The sequence below is a fragment of the Mus pahari genome, chromosome 1, assembly GCF_900095145.1.
Source record: "Mus pahari chromosome 1, PAHARI_EIJ_v1.1, whole genome shotgun sequence".
Classification (NCBI taxonomy): domain Eukaryota; kingdom Metazoa; phylum Chordata; class Mammalia; order Rodentia; family Muridae; genus Mus; species Mus pahari.
Genome location: NC_034590.1, coordinates 51,101,925 through 51,127,408, shown reverse-complemented (window position 1 = coordinate 51,127,408; position 25,484 = coordinate 51,101,925). Strand labels below are relative to the sequence as shown.

The following is a 25,484-nucleotide window of genomic DNA, read 5'->3' as shown; positions in this document are numbered from 1 at the left end:
AGGGATGGTTGTGAGCCACCATGTGGTTGCTGGGATTTGAACTCCGGACCTTCGGAAGAGCAGTCGGGTGCTCTTACCCACTGAGCCATCTCACCAGCTTGAAGTTTATGTTTTAAATAGGGTTTTACCGTGAAGCACTGGTTGGCCTGGAATGTGCTGGCCTTGACCTCACAGAGATCCGATTGCCTGTCTCTCGAGCCCTGAGATTAAAGGCGTACACCACTGTGTCCAGCCTTGGAGTTCTAGGAATAAGAAAACCGAGGCAGGGAGGGTAACTCAGGGATGGAGAGCTTGCCTACTATGCCCAAAGTCCTGAATCTACCTCCAGGAATGAAAAAAAAAATCACAAATGCTTGAGCACTGTTATATATTGACATCTTAAATAAGTGAATGCTTTTGGTATCTGGAAAGTTAATGCAGCAGAACCATAGTCACTTTCCGCAAGGTGACACGATTTTTTTTTAATATTAATCCCTGGTGACCTATGAGTTGAGTGGCCCAGAAATGTGACCAAAGCGGGAGTGGGGGTGGGGAAACCATCTGATAACAGTGTCTTCCTTCAGCCTTGAGTTCCTGGTGCTCTGAATAAACTCACTGTCCAGCCTGTCAAATCCAGCCCCTCTGTGAAGGGCAATGTCAAAGGGCTCCCTTATGCTGCCCGTGAGAAACCACAGCTGGCCTGTGACTCCAGGTCTGACCCACAGAGGCTCTCTAGGGCGCTTCAGTCAGCATCCTGGACCTGTGCCACACTATTCCGGGTCCAGTAAGCAGTCCCTAAAGGAGAGTCCAGGTTCCAGCCAAATAGGGATGCCAGGGGGCTCTGTTAGAGGCATGGGTCAGCTGAACAGGGGCAGCTCTTGGCATGAGTGTGCCATCTCTGCTTCCTTATCTAGCCCTAAGATAAACGTTCTGATGAGCAGGCCTTGCAGGCCTGTTCTCAGAGACAATGACACCTGCTGGCTCTTCTCAGTCAATGTCTGTTCCTTCATGGAACCAAGAGGCCTGGGGATCTGTGCACCCCACTTTTCTCCATTGTGGTGGGCCTAGATGTCACCCCCACTAAGTATGTGCTTGCCTGACGTCAAGCCTCTTCCTACCTCTGACCATGGAGGACCAACAGCAGGGTGGGTCTCTCTCTCTCTCTCTCTCTCTCTCTCTCTCTCTCTCTCTCTCTCTCTCTGGTAAGGTCCTTAGCTTACCAGAGAACTCAATATCACTTCCAACATGTGGCTACAATATCTACCTTGTGAATTGTTGCAAATTTAAAGGTACATAGGCGAATTTTCCCACAGGAGGCTCTTACTGAACGTTCCCTCTTGCTGGCAAGGCTTCTCTGGTGTTTGGTTGTTTCCAAACATGACAATTCTCTGCTGAGGATTAGTACCTTGCGTGGTTAGAAACACATACTGCAGGATGGAGAGATGGCTCGGTGGTTAAGAACTCTGACTGCTCTTCTAGAGGTCCTGAGTTCAAATCCCAGCAACCACATGGTAGCTCACAACCTTCTGTAATGGGATCGGATGCCCTCTTCTGGTGTGTCTGAAGACAGCTACAATGTACTCATGTATATAAAATCAATAAGTCTTGAAAACCATACACTGCTCTTACAGAGGACCCAAATTCAGTTCCTAGCACACACATGCAGTGCCTCACAGCTCCCTATAACTCCTGCTCCAGGACCAAACGCCTTTGGCTTCCACAGGTGTCTGCACTCACGTGCACACACGCCTCCAGGGAGCAACTTGTGGAAGTTGGTTCTCTCTTCCCATCATGTGGGTCTGAGGGATCTAACTCAAGTCTCTGGATTTCATGGCAGGCATCTTTACCAGCTAAGTCATCTTGCCAGGTGTATTAGTCAGGGTTCTCAACCAGGAATAGCCACTACACCAGGTCCAGCATCCTTTTTAAAAGCAAGATAAGCCAGACAGTGGTGGCGCACGCCTTTAATTCCAGCACTTGGGAGGCAGAGGAAGTCGGATTTCTGAGTTCAAGGCCTGCCTGGTCTACAGAGTGAGTTTCAGGACAGCCAGGGCTACACAGAGAAACCCTGTCTGGAAAAACCAAAAACAACAAAAAAAGCAAGCTAACTGATGCTTGTGATCTAGCCAGTTCCTACTGTTGGACAGTGTGTCTGGAACCAGTGGCACAAGCGTAGGGATTCTTAGGTCTTTCCATGTGTCCATGAATTCCTTTCCATGTACTTCCATAGGCGCCGGATTTACAACCTTACTTGCCAATAGGTAATACATGTGGCTGAGCATTGACCATTGTGTGGGGAACTCTGCAGACTCCACTATGCCAGCATGGGGTACCACTGTCTTGTGAAAGGAAGAAGGGAGGGAGGGAAGGAAGGAAGGAAGGAAGGAAGGAAGGAAGGAAGGAAGGAAGGAATACATAAATAAAATAAAATAAAGATGTAAAGAGTTGGGGCGATGTCTATTTATGTTGAGTAACACAAGCTATATGTGAATAATATCGCAGAACTAAACGGTCTTTCCTGCGCCCGTGCCCTCTCAGAAGGCTTGAAAGACTAAATGCATATAGACAGCATAGAACTGATGGTTTTCATTGTCTTCCTCATGCTTTTCTGTACCGGCCCCCACGCTTCTCTGGTCTGGGGCAGTCTCTCCTATTTCCTTTACTTTCCATTCATGCATCTCCTTTAAAGTTCATGAACTGAAAAAGGAAAGGCTCTTAAGTGGTGGGTAGTTCAAGTCGAAGGGTGTGTCCTAAAAAGGATGGGGGTGGGGGTGGCGATGGGGTAGTGATTCCAGTCTGGGAATTCTTTGTTCTAATCTGGATAAACGATGAGCATCCTCTCGCCCAATTCACCGGAACAGGGTGGGAAAGGCCAGGCATCGACGAGATGCGCAGAAGTTGGGGCGTTCTACATCTTCCTTCTGCCCTGCTCCCATCACCTGGAGCTTCCCTTCTAGGGGCGCTGGGCTCGGGGAGGCCCCGCGGGACTCTTGCCGGTTGGGTAGGGCCCTGGGCGCGTGGGCGGCACCATGGTCAGCTGTTCCGCGTCCGCCCCGCCCAGTGTCCCAGTCCTATAAGCGTCTCCCTGGTCTCGGAGTCCAGCGTTCAGAGCGGCCGGCAGTGGGCAGTGCGGAGCATGGCCTGGAACACCAACCTGCGGTGGCGGCTGCCCATCACCTGCCTGATCCTGCAGGTGACCATGGTGGTTCTCTTTGGCGTGTTCGTGCGCTACGACATCCAGGCCGATGCTCACTGGTGGTTGGAGAAGAAGCGCAAGAACATCTCCAGCGATGTGGAGAACGAGTTTTACTATCGCTACCCGAGTAAGTCCTATGGCCCGCAGGCTCACCTAAAGAGTCTCCGGATAGTCCCTAGCTAGTTGGGCGACCGCCTGACTGGGCTCCGCATTAGGTCCGCCCCTGGCTCTGACAGGCTGGAGATGGAGGGGGGCAATGATGCCCCACAGTTCCCAGCTGGTCCCAGGGTAGAGTCTGCACTAGCCTCACAGCCAGTCACTGGAAAAATGGTCAGATGTGCTCACACTTTGAAAGTCTGGTAGAGGCTGTCACCTGAAACAAGTGGGCTGTTTTTGTGATTGTTGTTTGGTTAGTTTGTGTTGTTTTTTTTTTTCTTTTTGTTTAACCTTCATCTCTCTCGCAGCCATCAGATGCATCCTGGATCCCTGGCCTATTTGGTGTCGTCAAAAGCCAGAATTCCACCTTTACCACCCAAGTAGCAGGTGATCTGGCTCGCACACACCTCAAATATAGATAGATGTCAGGTACCACAATGATGGCATGATAGCCCTCCACTTCTGATACCGAGACTGGTGTGTGGGACCAGAGGTGGTGCTGGGCCACGAGGTCCCAGGGTTTGGAGAAAAAAAGCTAGTGGCCACCCTTCCTTTTCCTGGGATTTTCTGCATCTGTGATGCTATGGCTAAGAATACGGCTGTAGGGGCTGGAGAGATGGCTCAACAGTTAAGAGCATTGATTACTTTTCCAGAAGACCAGGGGTTTGATCCTTAGCCCTTACGTGGTTGCTCGCAGCCAACTATAACTCCAGTTCCAGGGAATCTGATAAATTCTTTTGCCCTCCCTGGGCACCGGGCACACACGTGGTGTACTGTCAAGCATTCAGGTAAAACACTCTTAACAGATTTTTTAAAGATGACGAAGAAGAAGAAGATGGCCCTGAAATGACAAACCTCTCTCCTATCGTGGCTATGCTGTTTCAGGGTGGGTGGTCCAGGCTGGTGTCAATCAAAATGAATCCTAGCTTCCTTCTCTATGGATGGGGTAATGGTGGGACCCACCCCACAGGAGGGGCGTGAGGCACAGGACTGGAAGCAACCCTCACTTCATAACAAAGCAATCAATCACAAGAGCACTACACACAGGCACCTTAAGACTTTAGGCATCTCTGGGAGCTTATGTGTAGCCCAAGGTCAGTCCAGGCAGCCTAACCTTGGATTCCCAGCCCAGGACTCAATCATTGCCCTTGTGCTTTCTGAGTTTCCACTCTGTCCACGAGCAGCCAATGACAACTCCTCTCACAGTTGGTGCTCATGCAGTCATGGGCCATTGGTTTTTTGAGGCAACTCTGAGGATTTTCTCCCCAGCAGCTCCCTATATCAACCTTTGTTCCCTACGTGGCTTGTATGCTCAGCAGCGGGGCATTCTCTATTTCTGGAAATAAAGGGGCTCAATTCAGGGCTGTGTGTTTCAAAAGAGGTCCCGGCAACTGTCGTTTCAGAATCCACAGTGCAAACCCGTTCTTCATGTTGCCAAACTTTCCCCTTCTGGGTGAGGACCTGGCAAGCGGGTGGGGAAGCAGGCGAGCTTAGGAGTCATTCTTGACTCTCCAGCTGTTTTGCTCACATCTGGGCACCAGAGTCAGCCCTGCAGCAAAGGGCAAGCTTCTATGGGTGTTTGTAGCGCTTTTATCTTTTCTGGTAGATAGTCATCAAGACCCCACAATGGAAAGCTATAAAACCTGATGTCCCTTAAGAAGGGATGTGGTCTTCAGTCTCCCAAGCTCCTATCCCGTTCCTCCATCGTAGCCACCTGTCTTTTTTTCTGTCTCTCCAGTAGCATTTATCAACATGATCAAGGGATGCTGGCAGCCATGAGTCAGGACCAAGACATAAACCCTGACCATCCCCGTGAATTAGTGTTTCTGGTCCCTCTGAACTAACAAGTTGTGTGCCCTGGGTCTCTGGTCCTCAAGGACTCCTAGATTGATTGGGAGCACAGCACTGCTTCTCATACCACCCAAGGCCAGTGGTACTGATGCTGGTGCTCTGAGCAGACACTCAGTCTCTGAAAATGGGGAGTACTGGTTGCTGTGGAGGGGGCAGGGCAGCCAAGGGACCTCTGAAAGGGAAGTCTGGGAAGCGGGGTAAGAGGCTCAGAATGGCCTGAGAGAAGGGTTCTTCTCTGAGAGCCCTAACCACCAAGGATGCCCCCCCCCCGGTTGTCCTTGTCACTAACTCCAAGAGATATGGGGGAGCGCTTGCATGGAAGCAGGAAGTGGGAGTTAACCTTGGCCTCGGTGTTCCTTGGCAAGGACAGAAAGGACTGAAGTACCTGTAACCAAGCATGGGATCTCTCCCTGATCATCTCTACCATCCCTAAGGGGAGACATTGCTACTCCCCACGCCCATTTCATAGATGAGAAAACTAAACCCATGTACTAGACATGTCTCACACAGATCACCCAATAGGAGAGGGAGCCTGAGTCCATCCTCCTGAGTGACCCCTGACCCCACATTCCATCCTTCCCCTCTCCCCAGCACCAGATCATGATGACTGTAGTTAGGAGAATGAAGCTTCATGGTCAGAGGGGTCTCCAGGCCCTGGTTTCTGCCTGATCTGGTAATTCCCAAGGGCGTGGGACTGGGCAGGCCTCTGTGGCACTTCTGGTTCTCGGGGCTTGCAGCCATCAGCACCTATGCAGGGTGAGCTGTGGGGCCTCACTCCTACCCAAGGGATTCGTGAAGCCTGCTGGGCATGTCTGGTCTCCAGAGCAGGCCAGCACAAAGACTCAAGAGGGCCTGAGGTCAGCACCCTGGTAGGTCACAGCTCTTCACAGACAGCAGACATAGAACTAGCTCGGGACGTACCCTGATGCCCTTGGAGAACCACAGTGCCAGGTCAGCTGCTGGATGGAAAACTTCCTTCCAGCTGGTGTAGCAGTCTCAGCGACTGTGGGCTACGGCAGCAGAAGCTGGCCCAAGGAGGGCCACCAAGTCCCGACCCTAGAAGCTACCTGGGACACCAAGAGAAGGTGCAGACATGTTTTAGGAGAGGGCCTGGAGCAGAGAATGCTCAGATTCCAAACAATTAAGGGTCTGTTTCCTGAGGCCAGAACCTCCGGGGTTGCCTGGTCCTCTAGTGGTTTGTACCTCAGACTCAGTCCCATCCTATCAGGACTGGTTTAACTGGAACAAGTGGAGAGCATAGCCTGGTAGTGAGCCTTGTAGTGAAATATCTGGGTCAGATCTATCACTCGATGCCCTAACCCATAGCCTCAGTCTGCCCTTCTGTAGAGTGGGACTATGCTGTATAGAGTGTCTAAGAGGATTCAAGGTTTTTAGAATGTGGCTTCTTAGTAAATACTGTGAAGGGGTTTCAGAAGGGAATCAGCACACTGTGTTGTTTAAATTGAGGCCCAGCATCCGGCTAGAGAGGCTGAGGAGTATGTCCCCAGGACTGGCTAGAGCTAGCGTAAGCTTTCCGCTCCTTCATGCTGCCTGCTTGCTGTCGGGCAGGAAATGTATTCTCTTCATTTTACAGTGGAAGAAAATGTGGATCAGGGAGCCCAGTTCTGAGGCACTGGTCATTGTCCCTAGGACAGACAGTTGGCAGGGATGATGCCAGCCTTCCTGCTTTCTGGAGTTGACTGTGGCATTGCTGCCCCCACCAGGACACCGTGCAGTGCAGGTGTAGGGAGAAGTAGGCAGCTGCCAACAGGCGTCTTAAGAAAGCAAGCAAGGGGTAGGCAAAATGGTTCAGCTGGGGCACAGGGCCAAGAACTTGAGTTTGATCCCTGTGTCCCACGATGGAAAGAGAGAACCAACTTCCAAATGTTGTCATCTGACCTCGGCACTTACTCGCAATCGCCACCATCATTGTTATTGTCCTAGCTGTTGTCATCCCTCAGGACAAGAGAGGCTTGGCTGCCCTCTGGGAAATAGAAGGAGAGGTCCAATCTCTACAGGGCACCACCCTTAGTGTGTTGATGCAGTAGAGGTGGAGATAGGGGCTTCACCGAATCTCCTGAGTGGGAAACTTTACTGTGATCTTTGGTTGAACACCTTGTGGCTGGGGGAGGGGGTACCACACAGAAAAGACGGTCGGACGGGGGTCGGGGGTACTGGGGTTCTCATCTGAGGAGTTACAGAGGAGTAGGGAGTGGAAGAATGGGAACAGCTATGTAGTGGCTCCCTCTGGTGGAAGTTAACATGGTTGGCCGCTAGTGTGCAGAGCTGCCTCATTAGACCTTGGGGAAGAATTTCCCTAGGTTGGGAAGAGCAGCAGAGAGTCACCTAACACGTATGTAGCAAGTCACCTGCTCCCGGTCACTCCTGACAGAGAATAAGAGAAACACCTGCTCACTTATGAACAACAGCCTGTGCCAGGTCTTTGATGGGTTCCCACATGAGACGCGCCCTACAGAACCTCCTGGGCTAGCTGCCTGTAGAACATGCCTTTGGTGAAGTCATACAGACCAAATTCCCACACAATGACTGTCTGAACCTCTTCAGTTAGCGCCGAACCTTAGGAAACAGTACTTGATGGATGGATGGTTTCAGTGCTGACTCAGGACCAATTTGGAAGAGAAAGGGTAAGGGAATGTGCCTAAGGAGGAGAAGCGACATCTCTAGATAGGGACAGAGAAGGCCAGATCACACAAGGGAGTAGGGTAATGGGGACAGATGGGGCAGAAGGACAGGAAAAGCCAGGGTTCCTCATGCCTGGGACGCAGCGACGCCAAAGGCAGCTTCAGTGTGTGTAGTGTGCCCTGGTGCCCCTCTCTTCCTCCTCGTCTGCACGGCTCCTTTGTGGCATTCAGATCTCGACCCCCTTCTTGGAAGGCCCTCATTCTGACAGGACGATTTTTCGGGGGTGGGGGCTTACCCAGTGTTCCCTTTCTTCTCCTTGCTCCAAGGCACACTCGTGCTTGATCTGTTTCTCTCTTCATTCTCACACTCCCCAGCTTGAGGATCTGTGTGCTGCAGGGCAGTTGGCAGTCTGTCCTCTCAGGCTTCAGGCCCCACCTCCTCTGTGGTCCGTTGTCTTAGGCTCACCACAGCCAAGGCTGGCACCCAGCATGTAACCTTCCACAGCTCGCCACTTCAGTCTCTCTACTCCAGGTTCGTCCCTGGCCCTGTCTTCACGCTACCGAGCTCTCTGCCCTGCTTGGGAGACCGTCTGTCATCTGAACATGCCGCCTCTCCTCACGGAACTCTCTGGTCTGTCACTCATCCATTCTTCCCAGAATAACCACGAGCTCTCCTGTAGCACTGGCACGTCACATACATTCGCTCCATTTTCTCCAGAACAGCTGGCAACTTGATTAGGCGTGGCACAGGGTGATATACGGAATCCCCATACATTCAGAAACCCCAGCCGGGATGTGTCTGCTCTGCTGAGCTCTGCAGAGCGCCACCCTGAGGTACATGGGGTGGAAAGGGTCAGCTTTCTTCTAGCCATCTGTGCTCCTGCCCTCTGAGGAGCTGGGAGGCCTGTTACTTGTGTTCAGCCCCTGCTGGCCCAGAGGCCTGTGGCCATGGCTTGGGCCTCAGGGATGCCTGAGGCAGGGTGGGTTGGGGAGAGAGAGGAGGACAGGTAGGGGAGGTCAAGGTCAAGGTCCATGAAGCAAAGACGTTGTCCACCATTCCCTTGCCAGACTGCAGGGGCTCCAGGGCCTGTCTGCCCTGTGTTAGAGAGGTCTCAGGCTAGGCACACTGTAAAATCACCCTGGTGCTCTTTAACTCTGCCCAACTCGCTGCAAAATAAAAGTAGTGAGGATATACTCTTATTGCTTTTTTTTTTTTTTTAAATACAAACACAATGTAATCTGCTTGTGTGGGGAGTGGGGCAGGGGATTGACTCATTCATGTCTATGCATCACTTGCATGCATGATGTCTGCGGAGGCCAGAGGGTGTTAGACTCCTGGAAGAGCGGCCAGTATGTTGAACTCTTTTGGGAGGAGGAAGGGAGGGGAGAGTATTGAGACAGGCTTTCTCTGTATACTCCTGGCTGTTCTGGAACTCTGTAGACCAGGCTAGCCCCAGTCTCAAGAGATCTGCCTGACTCTACCTCCCAAGTGCTGGGATTAAAGGCATGTACCACCACTGCCCCCCAGAGGTTTCTTTGGTGGAGGAGGGGATGGGGGTAAGCTTCAAAACGGGGGTTTCTATGTGTAGCCCTGCTGTCCTGGAACTCATGCTATAGACCAGGCTAGCCTCAAACGCCAAGATCTGCCTGCTTCGTGCACATGCTGAGATTACATGTGCCACCACAGCCCTGCTGTGTTGTACTCTTGCAAATCTCACGGAGGGCCCACCTCGGCACTCTCCTACGTGCTAAGAATACCTTGGTGGCCAACACAGGTACGGTCCATGTCCCTAGAGTGGTATAGTCTAGTAGGTTAGACAAACAAGGGACATACAACTTCAAGTTGTAATGGAACTGGGAAGGACATGAGGGGACACCGGGCCTTCAAGTAGGTAGGTGGTCACAGCTGGGTCTAGTGGTGTTAACCTTTAATCCCAGCACTCAGGAGGCAGAAGCAGGTGGATCTCTGTGAGCAGAAGGCCAGCCTGGTCTACAGAGTGAGTTCCACGACAGCCAGAGCCAGGGTTACACACTGAGACCTTGGTGGTTCAGCAGGCTTCTCCGTGAGGAGGTGTTGGGCTGAGATATGTAGGGAGACATTTGCTGGCCACTCTGCAATGGCCTTTAGATAAAGGGAGCTCCACCATAACAATGCCCCTGCAGCGGGACTGAGAATGAAAGTGGGGGAGAGGAGTGCAGCAGGCACACAGAAGGGAGGGTGGAAATGGACACAGTGAAAGAAGGCCGGTGGCCTTGCGGCCTTCCAGAGCTGCCTGGTCTTTCTCTTTTTTAACTTTCTCTTTGGAAATAATCTCAAATTTACAAAAGCTGCTAAAAATAGAGAGAATACAGCGAGACACAGTAGGCTGTGTACACTTGGGTACCCAGGATGTGGGTATTGTTCTTTCTGTCCCTAGCCACACACACACACACACACACACACACACACACACACACACTTTACCCCATGAATCGCTTGGAGGGTCAGTCACATTCCTCATCGCCTCCCTCCCTCCTTTCCTTCCTTCCTTCCTTCCTTCCTTCCTTCCTTCCTTCCTTCCTTCCTTCCTTCCTTCCTTCTTCCCTCCCTCCCTTGAATACTCCTAAGAAGGGCCGTACTCACTTCCATAACGACAGCATTCAGCTTTACACATCCACCTGGGTACCGTAATCCACCCAATTCTCTCAGCTGACCCAATAACCTTTTAGTTCTTCCCTGTACTCTCTCCAAACCCAGTGCAGACACAGGTTTATGTAATTGGCATATCTTTTGATCTGGAAGATTAAAAAATAAAAATAAAAAAAACCCAAAGCTTTTCTTGAACAATTTTCAAGAGTACAAGGTAACCCCAATTGTTCTGTTTTGCTTTTGAGACAAGGTCTCACTACGCAGCACAAGCTAGCCTCAGATCTACAATCCCCTTGCCCCAGTCTCCCAAGCGCTGGGCTAACAGGCAAGTGCCATTGTGCTCTGCCTCAGCCTCGCGCCTTTAACAATAGGCCTCTCTTTTGTGCCCAGTTGTTCTTTCCTTATTAAATTTGGGCCTGCAGTCTCAGGGAGAGCACCCTATGGGGACATTAGGTGACACATCCTTCATAGGCTGTCCCATCTGGAGGCACACACCGCCCTTCTGCCACCGACGGACATGTTAATTTTTATTCCCCTAGTCAATATGTAACCTAATTTTTCCTCTGTGCAATTACAATTGTTTGTTCCTCCCTTGAGACCAATGAGTCATTTATTGGCAGGATCTTTAAGACGGTGCAGAGAGCCCTGTTCATGTCGGAATTTCCCTCCACCTTTCACATCGCTCATTGAACTGGTGCTGCTGAGAAAGCCCTGACTTTTCGAATCCTAACAGACCATAAGCAGGACCCTCAGCATCGTAAGCAGGACCCTCGGCTTCTGCAGTCAAGAATCCTCTTTGCTCCCCTGTCCATCTTTACATATTTATTGCCAGTGTGGACTCATGAATTCCTGTATCTAAATGGCTGTAACTTATTATGAGAAACCATTATTTTGGTGCTTAAATTGCCCAGATGAGGCCAATGGGAGCCCTTCTGTCTGGCTCTTTGTGTCCCATGCTGTCCACAGTTCCTTTGTGTCTTATATTTCTGTTAGGTTTTTTTACTTGTCTGGGTTTTTTGTTTTTGTTCATTTTTTTTTTTTTGGTTTTGTTTTTAGATTTATCTTATTTCTTTTATGTATCTGAGTACACTGTCGTTGTCTTCAGACACACCGGAAGAGGGCATCAGATTCCATTATAGATGGTTGTGAGCCACCATGTGGTTTCTGGGAATTGAACTCAAGACCTCTGGAAAAGCAGTCAGTGTTCTTAACTTCGAAGGTATCTCTCCAGCCCTTGTTTTTGGTTTTTTAAACAGGGCCTCCCTGTGTAGCTCTGTCCTGGAACTCACTCTGTAGACCAGGCTGGCCTCGAACCTACAGAGACCCACCTGCCCTCTGCCTCCTGAGTGATGGGATTAAAGGTGTGTTTTTCTTGGGCTCTATCTAAGAGCAAGCAACGTTAGTGCTGGCAGAGCAGTTTAGAGCATCCTAGCCCATCTCAAGTCTTCTACCCGATCCCTTTAGTTTTATTAGAAACCTGAGGCTCACAGAGGGAAGTAACTTGCCAGGGTCACTGTGAGTGACAAGTCTGTTCAAACTTGGAAATAGAATCAGTGCTTTAATAATAATGAATAAAGACAGCTACCCAGTAGGATCGCCTGTTATGGGCACCCATACATCTGTATTTAACCTCTGCAACATCTGTGAGGTGGCCTCAGACAAGGCATTGAGCCCCAAGTCTGTTTGGTAACAGCCGTCTGTCCAGAAGGTAAAACATTGGTGTTCCAGTTTTTCCCACTGCACAGCTGGAGAAAGTGGATTTGGTGGAGTTGTGTGTGTGGAGGTGTGTATTATGTGGTCACGAGGAGCTAGGTGTACAACCTTGCTTGGCTTGTCAAGGTCCTGCTTATTCAGATAAGCATTGATTCTTCTCCCCCGAGGAAGAGGTTACTGTGGAGAGGGCAAGACTTCATTACCTATCCATGTGGACCAGCAGTGCTATCTGGATGAAAGGTGGAATAAGAACACTGTCATCTCCCAAGGGTACTCTCAGACATCTTGACCCTACAACCCAGAAGTCTAATCTGGAGACCCACCTCAAGGCTCCCTTCCCCAGAACCTTAAGATGGAGGCAGTGGCTGTTTTGCCAACGAAGAGACCTTTTGTTACTGCCACCCAACTGTAGCCTGGCTGTAGGGAAGAGGGAAGCAGGGTGTCAGGACTCTAGGTTCTGTCACAGTGGCTGGAAATATAGGAGCCGCCCTAGGCTGCACTGGCCTGTCAGACTTAAAGCCGACCTTCTCTGCAGCAGAGACAGATCTTCAACTGCACTCTCCCGGCAGGCTTCCAGGATGTACACGCCATGGTCTTCGTGGGCTTCGGCTTCCTCATGACCTTCCTGCAGCGCTACGGCTTCAGCGCTGTAGGCTTCAACTTCCTGCTGGCAGCTTTCGGCATCCAGTGGGCGCTGCTCATGCAGGGATGGTTCCATTACTTTGAAGAAGGCCATATTGTCCTGAGCGTCGAGAAGTGAGCCCCGGGAGCAGTCAAGGGGCGGGCGGGGTGGACTGGGCGGGGCCCAGGGCGGGGCCTGGTGATGGTGGGGTGGAACCTGGAGGGGGCGGTGCAGAAGCTGGGGGTTGGCTGGGGGCGGGGCCAACGTGATGGGGGTGAGCCCTGGAAGGGTGGGAGTGGCTCACTCAGGGGCGGGGTCTGGGCTGGGGCGGAGCAGAGGGCAAAGCTCTGCTGTATTAGTTACTGTTGCCTTGGTAAAACACCGTAACCCAAAGCAACCTGTGGGAGCAAGCTTGTATTTGGGATTTTGATTCCGGGAACCCATCATGACAGAAAGGCATGGCAGCAGGATCAGGAGACAGAGGTCACAACATCAACTGCAAGCACAGAAATAGAGTGAAGACTAAATACACCCAAAGCCCGCCCCATCTTCCTCCATCAGTGACTGCACCTTCCTCTGTGAGGCCACACCTCCTAACTTTCCCAAACACTACCACCCTCTGAGGGCCAATGGTCCAAATGAGTGAGGGGGGGGGGAAGGGGCATTTCTCACTCAACCCACCTCATTTGCTGTCACAAGTAGAGTCCCAGCCAAGTATTATCAGCCAGATGTTTGAAAGGAAAAACGTGTAAAAGATCAGTCACTCAAGCCAGCTAATGACACACAAAAGGAACAGGCAAGACACTGAGACAACACCTGTGACATACCTCCCTGAAGGGCACAAGATATATCCTCAATACCACAGGACCAAAGTAAAAATACACCTGTGATATATCTAATTAAGCCTCTGTGGTAGAACCGCTATGACACATGGAAAAGTATACCATTAAAAAAAAAAAAAAAAAAGAGTGGTTAGAGACTCTGAGTTGGGAAGTTTGACGTGAACTACTTATTCAGCAAGCTGGTCATTTGATAAATAGAATTTGGGGCAAATTGGCTTTGCGGAATTAGATTCCAGCTACTGGCCTGGAGCCAATGTCTGGAGTCCAAGGTGGGGTGAATAGGACCAGAGGTGCGTCTCCCTGTCTGACATCTGCCCAGGCTCTGCTCACCTGCTGCTCTGGGGCAGTTTTCCTCTGTGGGCTCCCAGACCCACCTCCCAGGTACTAATGGAAGTACAGGCTTTTCTGTTCTCATCCCTTTTCCCTCTTAAAGGGCGCCTCCAGCAGATGGCTCTTTGGGATGGAGCTAGACAAGTCCCTGGTCCTCCCTGAGCCTTCCTGTCACAGCTGTGAATGAGGAGAGTACCCCCACTGTGTACTTGGGGGGATGGCACAAGAGGGCATGTGACTAACACTCAGTGGTCCATCCCCCATCCAGCCAGACCCTGTGGACACAGCGATGAACAGCGGAGGCACATTCTATGACCATCCCCCGGAGAGGTTGCTGGGATTTGAACTCAGGACCTTCGGAAGAGCAGCCAGTGCTCTTAACCGCTGAGCCATCTCTCCAGCCCAGTGGAAGCTTTGTGTGGCTGCAGTAGATGTCCACCTCTCCGTGATCTCTCAGCTGGGGTGGCTGGATCTGTTCCGTTCAGAATCAAGGGGCGCCTATGTGCCCCCTTTTTGCTTGGCTTTTCTGGGGGCCTTATGCCCAGTACAGATACAGAGTCTCACTCCCAGTGGGAGGTCCCTTTGTCTCCTCTATGGGTTAGAGTGACAGGAAGGACTCAGTAGCCAAGTCCCAGAAGGCCATGCATGGTAGTAGGGAACAGGTGAGTCTGGAGTGGGCACTCAGGGTCTGGACCAGAGGCCACATTGGAGGGCCTGGGAAAGACTTTTGGCAAGCAGAGGCAATAAGAGGAAATTCTGGGAAAGAAGCAGGAGATAGAGGGCAGGTTTGTACTCAAATACAGGACTTGTTCAACAACACTGGCTTAGACCACTTGGTTTCCTGAGCATAGTCTGTCCACCAGGCACAGGGCTGTCAAGGGGAGGCGTGGCTCCCACTGCCACTGTGCTGGACACTCTACATGCATGGCTCTAACTATGATGAGCCCATTATCACAAACAGTGAAACCGAGACTCAGAAAGGTTAAGCCGCCAGCCATGGTCCACAGAGGACCAAAGGCTTGGTGTGTCACTTCTGGTTATAGCCGCAGCTCTTTCCTGGTCTGCCCTGTCTACAGCATCATCCAAGCTGACTTCTGTGTGGCCTCTTCCTGTGTGGCCTTCGGGGCAGTTCTAGGCAAGGTCAGCCCGATGCAGCTGCTCATTATGACCTTCTTCCAAGTGACTCTCTTCGCAGTGAATGAGTTCATCCTCCTGAACCTGATAGAGGTGAGCAGAGCTCAGAAGGAGGGGGGAGATAGAGAGGGAGAAAGGGAGAGGGGTCTGTGGTTAAGTACAACCGAACAAGTCATTAAGCTTCCTGCATCATGGCTTCTTCATCTACAACTTAGGAATCAGGATGCCTCCCAAGGGAAATCACTGTCTACCCAACATATCTGCCCAGCATCTGGGCAGAACAGACTCTCTTCATCTCCACGCTTGGCTCTGTTCTCTAAGTCGGAGTCGGCACCAGAAGCCAGAAGAGCCTTTCACCAGGCAGAGAAGGCCACATCCTTGATTTTTTTTAAAGATATATTTATTTATATTTATGTATATGAGTATACTATAGCTGGTTGTGAGCCACCATGTGGTTGCTGGGATTTGAACCCAGGACCTTCAGAAGAGCAGTCAGTGCTCTAAACCCCTGAGCCATCTCACCAGCCCAACCACACCCTTGATTAAAGACTACAAGTAGTTTTCATTTCACTTAAAGTAAAATCTCACTTGCCTGAAGGCTCTGCAGATTCTGGTCCCAGTCTTTCCTCCCCACCCCCACCCCCCCAAAGCTCAGTCTCTGCTCTGTCACCACTGCATGTGCTGTAATGTCCCCAACTGCATGGAGCTTGATCCTGTCTTCTCGGCCTGGAGTAGACATCTTTATTCACTTCATGATCTACATTTTAATTTGACTGTCACTCCAGGAAGGCCCTGCCGGCTTCCACCCCCCCCCCCACCCCCACCCCCCACCCCCGCTTTTGTCCTTCTTCTCCGCAGCACTTGGGAGCCCTGTTGATAGGGGGAGGACGTAGGGCTGGATGCTTTCTGCCCACGCACCTGGCCAGCGTATCACACAAAGTCAGATTTCAGAGTCTGCTTCTTGCTGAGCTGGGCTGCAGGATGTAGGCAGAGGAGAGCAAGCTTTGCTGAGACAGCAGTTTACAAATCAGGGAGGGGTCCCAGCATCAGGCACCAAGCCTGCCTGCCCTGTGTGAAGGACTGATCCCCAGGGCTGGGCAACCCACCCAGCAGAGAGTGCCACAGCCTGCCTTGTTGAGAGGCTTCCCACAGATGGGCCAGGAGCCCACCAGGAGAGCTAACCAAGCCAAGAGAAGGAGGAGTGGGAGGGGCCCTGGTATTCTGTTGACTGGCCAGCAGTGTGGGTACAGGGGTCCCTACCTCTCTCTGCTCAATCGATTGCTGTGGGAAGCAGCTTAGTTAAGGTTTCTGTCACTGTGATGCAACACCATGAGGAAAAGCAACCAACGTAGGGGGAGGGAAAGGTTTGTTTGCTTACACTTCCACCAGACAATCCATTATCTACAGAAGTTCTGACAGGGACCTGGAGGCAGGAACTGAAGCACAGGCCATGGAGGAGCGCTGCTCACTGACTTGTTCCTCCTGGCTTGCTTCTTACACAAACTCAAAACCACTTACCCAAGGTTGGCACCACCCCAGTGAGCTGGGCCCTCCCACATCAAGAAAACGCCCTTCAGAGTTGCCTACAGATCAACTAGACGGAGGTATTTTCTCAGCTGAAGACCCCTCTTTCTAGATGACTCTAGCTTATGTTAAATTGACAAAACAAACAAAAACCGACCCACCACACACACACACACACACACACACACATGCACACACACACACACACACACACACACACACACACACACAGGTGGGGGTGGGGGTGGGGGAGGGGGATAGGTCAGGGAACTGGGCTCTGCTCTGAAGAGTCAGAAAGAGCTAAGCTTGTGTGCCTATGTGTGGGGTGGGAAGTACTATGAGGAATGAGGGAGAAAGGGCGCCTGGTCCTGACAGGCCCCTTGCACTCCAGGCAAAGGATGCAGGGGGCTCTATGACCATCCACACATTTGGCGCCTACTTTGGGCTCACAGTGACCTGGATCCTCTACCGAAAAAACCTGGATCAGAGCAAGCAGAGACAGAGCTCAGTGTACCACTCGGACCTTTTCGCCATGATTGGTGAGAGCTAACAGCTGTCCCGGTGGTGAGGGTAGCCGTGACGGGTGAGATGTTCCATGCTGGTGAGGGTCACCGTAGAGGGCCGCCATATTGGTTGAGGGCTGCCACCTGTAGATGGGAGCTGCTATGAATGGGTAAGGACAACTGTGAATAGTTGAAAGATTGCCATCATGAGTGGGAGAAGAACACCCATCATGAGTTAGAACCACTAGATGGGTGAAGACCACTATAAATGGATGAGGACAACCATGAATGTACGAAGGTCTGCCGAGATGGGCGAGGATTGTCATGACCACCCCTGAGCTCCACAGAATCCGTGGGTGACTGTTGGTTCTTGAGGAGGAAGGGCAGAGAGAAGGAGCCTGTGGAGACTTTAGAGTCCTAGGTGTCCAATGCTCTCCATTGTGGAGTTGGAAGAAGTTGGTTATACATCCTATATGTTCCCTAGGCTGCCCCAAGGCAGACGGAGTGGAAGCCAGGAACTGGCCCACTTGGTCCCTGTGCTGGGGCAAGCTGTGCATTCCAACTCCTTATGTCACTTCATTTCAGAGAATGTATAAAGTTGTTCAGAGCCAGCCCTTCCTTCCATTACCCCGTAGACTGAGAGATGCCAGTGCCACCAGCTAATCTGTCGACAGAGGGGGTGCTAGAAGTGTAGGGAACATGTAACCAGCCCCAGTGGTCAGGGAGACAGAGGGAGCTTTGTGAAGTGGTATGGGAGGCCAAGTGAGAGCTAGGTGAGTTAGGCCAGGAGAGCCTTCTAGGAGGAGCACCGGTGAGAGGGGTGCTAAGAGGTCAGGAGCAGGTAGAGTTCTCTGGAGCTGATAGGCAGTGCCTCTGTGGAGGGTGTGTGAGCCTGGCTTAACACCTCCTCTCCTGGCCCCTGGCCTGTATACATTCTCTGACCCAGGCACCCTCTTCCTGTGGATATACTGGCCCAGCTTCAATTCAGCCAGTTCCTTACACGGAGACGCCCAGCACCGAGCAGCCCTCAATACCTACCTCTCCTTGGCGGCGTGTGTGCTAACCACAGTGACAGTGTCCAGTATCGTACACAAGAAGGGCAAGTTGGATATGGTGAGCAGAAGCCTTCGAGGGGAGGTATTCGTCCTACTGCCATGCCCTGCTCACACCTCACTGTGGCAGGCAGCTTCTAGATTGGCACACCCAAACCTGGATGCTCAGAGTGGGCCATCCCTGCCAAATGGTCCTGTCCTTCCCACAGCCTGAGATGCTATGAGCCAGAGCCAGCGCCAGCTGAGTGTCACGTCAGGCCTGCCTAGCAGAGTTGCCGGTGGGCGGCGGGGGTTGGGGGCTGTCCTCTCTGCCAGATCTTCATCCTCCTGACACCGCTGGCCTTCTTGGGCTTTATAAAGCTGTCCCAGCCCACACACTTAGAGGAGCCAGCAGTGCAGCTCCTGCCATGGCTGACAAAAGAAATTGGTAGCAGCTGGGCACGCATGTGGCCCACACATACCTTCTATAGACACATGGTGCACTTAGATATGCACTGGCCTCTAGGTAGATGTGGCGAAAAAGGGAGCAGGCAGATGGGCATGTCCAGCAGTGCACTGACATGTCCAGGCCTGCCGGAGGTTGTGGGTGGCTCCTTTGCAAAGCTGGGACCGAGGCTAACCCCCCCTCTGCCTGCTCCTGGCTTGCTGAATCTGAGTTGTTCCCAGCTTCCAACTTTGCCCAGGGTGTGAGCCACGGGCCACGCTCTTCGAATGGAACTGAGAGTTTGCACACGTTGCCTACCCTGCCCAGGTGCACATCCAGAACGCCACACTTGCAGGTGGGGTGGGTGTGGGCACAGCTGCGGAGATGATGCTCACACCTTACGGCGCTCTTATCGTGGGGTTCTTCTGCGGTATCTTCTCCACCCTAGGATTTGCATACCTATCGGTGAGGACCCTCCGGCTGTTGCTAGGGATGCTGTGTGTTTGTGGGTGGGTGGGGTGCAGGGGGGAGGGTTATGTTTCTGATAGGGAGACACAGAGGGAGGGGGTGAGGCTTAGGGATCCCTTTGTCTTTGATGTCCCCCTGTCCCCCGTGCCCCTGCCTCAGCCACAGCCTGAGCAATGCCATCCTCCTTCCTCTCCCCAGCCATTCCTGGAGTCCCGCTTTCGCATCCAGGACACGTGTGGCATTCACAACCTGCACGGCATCCCTGGCATCATAGGCGGCATTGTGGGTGCTGTGACAGCGGCCTACTCCTCCCCTGATGTGTACGGAGAGCCAGGGTAAGTGTGGAGGAGGTGTGAGGGTGGGCTTCCCTCCTTCCTTCTCTATTCCTTCTTCCCGTGGGACCAAAGGCATCTTCCTCCTCTTCGTTTTCCACTCTAGACCATTCCCGGGCCTCTCTGCCCACCCTCAGACCCACCACAAGAGTGCAAGGAAAGAACAATCTGGTCGGGAAGGCCTAGGATTTCAAGAGCACATCTGTTGGGTTGCAGTTATCACGGCTTCTCCATGGGGCCCTCACTTGCTTCCTGTCTGTACCCCAGGATAGTCCATTCCTTCGGCTTCGGGAGTTATAAGGTGGACTGGACCAAGAGAATGCAGGGCAGGTCCCAGATATTCGGCCTCCTCCTGAGCCTGGGCATGGCCCTGGTGGGTGGCATCATTGTGGGTGAGTGACAGGGGCTAGACCAGAAAAGGCAGTGTCTTGGTGGGAGACTAAGCGGTGGTGGTGGGGAACCCAAGGACATGTCTTAAGGGGGGGCCTGGGAAGGAGGGGGTCCAGCTGAGGGGGAAAGTTGGGGTAAGCTAAGGGTGTTTTCTGACCACCGTGTCCTCCAATCTCTTTAGGATTCATTTTGAAATTGCCGTTCTGGGGACAAGCCGCAGATGAGAACTGTTTCGAGGACTCCATCTACTGGGAGGTAAGCGCTAGAGACCCGTCTCTCTGCGCATGGGTAGAGGTACCCTCGCCCTCACCTACTGTGACATCGATGTAGGGCAGGGTGTCACCTGTAAATTGAAGACTCTTTTCCCAACCCTCTCTCCTTTCCCCTCTGGACCCCAATGGGGCTCTGTATACATTTCTTTCTACGTGTTCTGGGAGGGGAGTCGCAGCAGCAGCCTGCCACGGGGCTGGAACCTGGAGTGTCAGCCAGCTGTATTCTAGTAAACTTTCACAGTCTCTGTCCCCAACTCTAGCAGCATCAGTGTCACCTTGTAATCCTAGTCTAGGGAGAAGGCTGAGGCAAAAGGATCAGACGTTCAAAGTCATTCTTAGATACGAAGTGGGTTTGGTATGATATATGCAACCCTATCCTTAAAGCAAACAAACAAACAAACAAACAAACAAACCAAGTCGTCCTACCCAGAAGTATTAACAACCCTCTGAGTGACTCCGAAGGAAGCCCCGTCTGAGAGCCTCTCTGTTAGGCTGGTGCCTTTTTACGCTTCCTGGCCTGTGAGAGTCACCTCTAGAGCAGTGGTTCTCTATCTGTGCGTGTGGATCACAACTCCTTTGGAGGTCGAGTGACCCCTTGACAGGGGTCGCACGTCAGATATCCTACTTATCAGGTATTTATATTATGACTCATAACAGTTGCAAAATTACATTGATGAAGTAGCAACAAAAATAATTTTGTGGTTGGGGGGGTCACCACAATTATGAGGAGCAGTATTCAAGGGTCACACGGCACTAGGAAGGCTGAGAACCACTGTACCAGAGCTTCTTAGAGCTTCCGTTCAGTAGCTTGGGTTCCGCTGGTCTGGTGGCTCGGGGCTTGGGCGTGAGAATAATTCGTAAAACTTCCAAGGTGATTCTGAGACTCATCTTTGTGAGAAAAAAATCAGTGTGGTGTCCAACCCCAGACTCCACAGTGATTACCCTAAAAATTGTCACTTGATGCCCACCAATGGGGCTTCATTTAGAAGGTCTGGGAATCTACAGATGGACAAGCTCCCAGAGGAGCCCGCCTCAGCAGCATAATTCCACCACATTCCACCACTTTTAGCCCATCACTACAAAAGCCAACCTGAGCGGTGTCCCAGGAAATAAAGAATACAGCAGAACTCTCTCTCACTGTTTCTCTGGATCTCTATATTTTTGTTTGCCTGTCTGTCTGTCTGTCTCTCCATCTCTCTCTCTCTCTCTGTTTCACTCTTTCTCTTTTCTCTCTCACTGTCTCGTGTGTCCACACAAGTGTGTGTATGTGTGCACACGTGCCACAGCACATACGTGGAAGTCAGAGGACATCTGTAGGAGTCAGTTCTCTTCCACCATGTGGTGCCAGGAACTGAACTCAGATAATCAGGCTTGATTACAAATGATTTTACCCACTGGGACACCCTGTCAGCCTAGAGTTCATTTTATTTATTTATTTATTTATTTATTTATTATTATTATTATTATTATTATTTTTGGTTTTTCGAGACAGGGTTTCTCTGTGTGGCCCTGGCTGTCCTGGAACTCACTCTGTAGACCAGGCTGGCCTCGAACTCAGAAATCCGCCTCCCTCTGCCTCCTGAGTGCTGGGATTAAAGGCGTGTGCCACCACGCCAGGCTCTCATTTTTTTTTTTTTAAATGCCCTGATTTGGGCCTCCTGTGGCATCAGGATCTCTCTCCCCACAATCCACTATGGCAGGTGCTTACCTGCTCCTTTCATTATGAGAAAGAGGGAGGGAGGGAGGGATGGGGAGGAGAGAGAGAGAGAGAGAGAATGATTTATGCCAGGCAACTCTCTCCTTCCATCATATGGGTTCTGGGTCAGCAGTCTGGGAGCAAGAGCCTTTACCCACTAAGACATCTCACTGGCCCTAATTTGCTTATTTTAAATTACAAAATTGCTAAAAAGCTCTTTACAGAAACTCTGGAATTAGAGAAACCTGTCTAGAAATATAATTACAGGAACAAAGAGTGTAGCTCAGTGGTAGAGCACAAGTCACAAAGCATAGGGTTCAATCTCACAACACATACACAAACTCACACACACNNNCACACACACACACACACACACTTACACAGTCACACACAGAGAGAGTCACACACACATTCACTTACACACGCAGACTCACACAGACACTCACACACAGTCACACACACAGACTCACAGACACTCACACACAGTCACACACACACACATAGACTCACTCACACAGTCACACACACACAAACACTCAAACACATGGACACACAGACACACACACTCACACAGTCACACACACTCACACTCACGCACATGGACACACTCACACACAGATACACACTCACACAGACACACACGCACACACTCTCCTTGAAGCATCACTAACACTTTTAGTGTGTTTCCTCTCGTTCTTTCTTCTCTGTAGGATTTTCACCTGCAGTTGAGATTTGCTTATCCACCCTGCTCTTTCTCTCTTCCTGTCTGGCATACAGATTGCCCTGGACATGTTAAATAGACTTTTCTTTCTTGCGCATGACCGTTTTCATCCTATCTTTAAAGGCCACAGAAACATGATTTGAGACACCACAATCAGAAACACTTGGACATAATACTAATAAAATGGACCCAAAATCTCCAAGCATGAGTTGACTCAATCTACCTACCTACTTATCTACTAGCTATCTACCATCTTTCCACTCCTTTTGGAACTGGGGTCACTGGCCTGTGACAGATACCTGGCTTGTTACATGGTGCTGGGACGGAACTCTAATTCCTCATGATTATACAGACATCCCCCCAGCCTATCCTGATCTGTTCTGACCTTCGTAATTAATGTCAAGTCCATACCTCCTCCCAGCTACGTACTTCAGCGGTACTCCGTTAGGGGGGAATATCTAAATTGCTGGGAGTGAAAGCTGTCCCCACACCCCTGAGTTGTCTACCTGGGCAGTGAGATGGCTTCCCAGAGAAAGGGGTCAACAGCTGCAAGAAGGTGGGCCGAGCTGCCTCACCATGCTTCACCTCCCAGATCCATTTCCAGTCTTTGCATTTCCCTGTTCTGCTTTTGGATATGGCTGAAGTTCTGACATACCAGACTGCTCAGTTTTCAAAAATGGGCGCCACCTCCCCGACCCTACAAGCTGCTTATCTGAGTCCAGAATGCAATCTGAACGCTTGTGTCATCCCATGCTTACCCAGCTGCTGTCCTTATGGCAAGGTTCTTGCTGTGCCCCAGCATTCCGGGCAGTGCCAATCATGACTGCACCAAGAGTGAAGGGAAGTTCATACCATGCAGTCTTCAAGATGCCCACAAGGTGGCACTCGCCACACAGCATTTGCAGCCTTTGGTTCGCCCCCAACACTAGTCTGGCATTCCACTAGGCATCCTGGACCCTGGGAATAGATTTCTCTCTCCACAGGTTCCTGAAGAGGTGAACACTGTCTACATTCCCGAGGACCCTGCTCACAAACATTCCACTTCTCTGGTACCCGCAATACCCTTGGTACTTCCAACAGCTTCAGGATCCATGGTTCCTCCAGTACCCCCGACACCTCCAGTATCATTAGTAACTTCAGCACCTTCAGCAGCCTTGGTACACTAAACTCCCAGGGCAGGTGAGAAGCAGGTAAGCCTTATCTGTGGGGGATGGGGATCTGCTTCTCTCAACAGAGGCCCAGGTCTCAAAGCCAGATGCCATAGGGAAGAAACAAATAGCAGGCATGAAGAAATGAAGATGTGAGCTGAGGTGCAGGCTAGACTGCAGGAACATATAGAAAGAGACCCGGGGACACACTTGGCTTTGTAACTGCCACTGCTTGACTTGGAGAATCTCTTTATCCTAGAGGTCAGCTTCAGTTTCCCCATCTATGACCTGGCCTTATTTGGTTAGATCAGGCTAGACCTTCCCTCCTCCTTCCCCTCTGGAATGCACAAAATATTGATGGGGTGCTGTAATATCCATATCCGCACCTTGAGGAACTTCCAGGAAGCAAGGTAGTTGTTTACCTCTTGTTCATACCCCAGGCTAGCCTGGAACTAAGTATCCCCCTGCCTCAGCCAAATGCTGGGATTACAGATAGGTGCCATCACCACCAATCATCCCCATCCCCTTTGAAAGACAGGACCTCAGATAGCCCAGGCTAGGTTTGAATTCACTAAGTAGCCGAGGATGCCCTTGAACTACTGACCATCCTGTCTTAGCTCCCAAGTGCTGGAATTACAGGTGTGTACCATAAACCTAGTTTATAAAATAATGCTGGTCTTCAAACTCAGGCCTTTGTGCATGCTAGGCCAGCAATCTGAGCTATATCCCAGCCCCCTTTCCTTCCTTTTAAAAGATGAAGAAATGAACGGACAGGATCTTCAAGCCACATGGCTACCAAGTGAGGGGAAGGGGGCCTTTCAAGGCCATTAACATTGATCATATCAGCGTTTGATGCCCTTAGAGACCAGAGTTTGGAAGTAGCTGGGTCTCGGGTAAAAAGCAGGAGAGAAGGTCTCATGGAGGACCAAAGCCAGACTGCGGCCACTGATGGCCTGTGTTCACCTCCTTCAGACAAGGTGCCGGGAGGCTGCACAGCTGTGGTGGGGACACACCAGCTGCTCCCCCTCTCTCCTGCAGGCCCCACGGATTGCCCCCAAGCTCTGGAGACAGCTGGGGCTGACATATCTGGGAACTCAGGAGCAGGGCAGCAGAAAGGCCCACTGGCCTGACTCCAGCACCTCCACACCCCCTTCATCCCAGGGGGCTCGCCCCGCCTGAGAATGGAGGAGATTCCGACAAAGTGAGCTCCAAGCCAGGGTCAGCTGCAGAAGGTCTGCCCCTGCCTGCGGTCATGATGCTCATAGCCTGTGAAAAGTAGCATGAAGAGAAGCTGAGGCTGGAGGGTGGGATGGGGGTGTGGGATGGGAGGGGCAGGCTTGCCCCCACCCCACCCAGGGATACCCCTTTTAGGACTCTTCAAGCCTCTGCCTGTTCACCAACAACATACTTCCCATGTTCCCAGGGACCCAAGATCACTCTATTTTGTGTAGTAAATAAATGTTGTTGATGCTCTTTGTAGACTGGGAGTGGATGTTCTGGTGGGACCACTGTGAGGTATATACAGACCCATAGGACCTGGCCCCCTGCCTGGCCCTGACCCTTGCCCAAAGGGCCACTCCCTCTACAAGAGTCCCTGCAGCCTAGGAGGGGCAGGAGCTCAGCCCTAGACTGCATTCTTTCCCCCCAAGTACCAGTCTTCCTATAGGGTCCACACTGGTGAGAAAGCCACCCGTGTACTAGCTTGCTCTGAGTCCATTCCAGCAGACTGGGAGTAAGGCTTCCCCTCCCAGTTGGCTTTCTCTAACTCCCCTTCCTCTGCCAGTCCGGCCCCACTCCTGCTCTACAATGGGGAAAGCTTCAGGTCCTTCCATTTCCAGGCGTGGGATGGACAGGTGAACT

The 25,484-nt window shown here is 51.5% G+C and overlaps 1 protein-coding gene across 1 annotated transcript; it reads left to right on the top strand.

Moving 5' to 3' along the window:
• The first annotated feature begins 2,987 nt into the window (after positions 1-2,987).
• Rhcg (Rh family C glycoprotein) lies at positions 2,988-25,103 on the top strand. Its single transcript, XM_021211154.1, has 11 exons — positions 2,988-3,302; positions 12,736-12,922; positions 15,037-15,187; positions 17,010-17,157; positions 18,068-18,234; positions 18,925-19,062; positions 19,264-19,400; positions 19,665-19,789; positions 19,969-20,042; positions 23,460-23,666; positions 24,663-25,103. Exons 1-10 carry the CDS (start codon positions 3,116-3,118, stop codon positions 23,640-23,642), a joined length of 1,497 nt encoding a protein of 498 aa, XP_021066813.1. The 5' UTR covers positions 2,988-3,115; the 3' UTR covers positions 23,643-23,666; positions 24,663-25,103.
• The last annotated feature ends 381 nt before the right edge of the window (positions 25,104-25,484 follow it).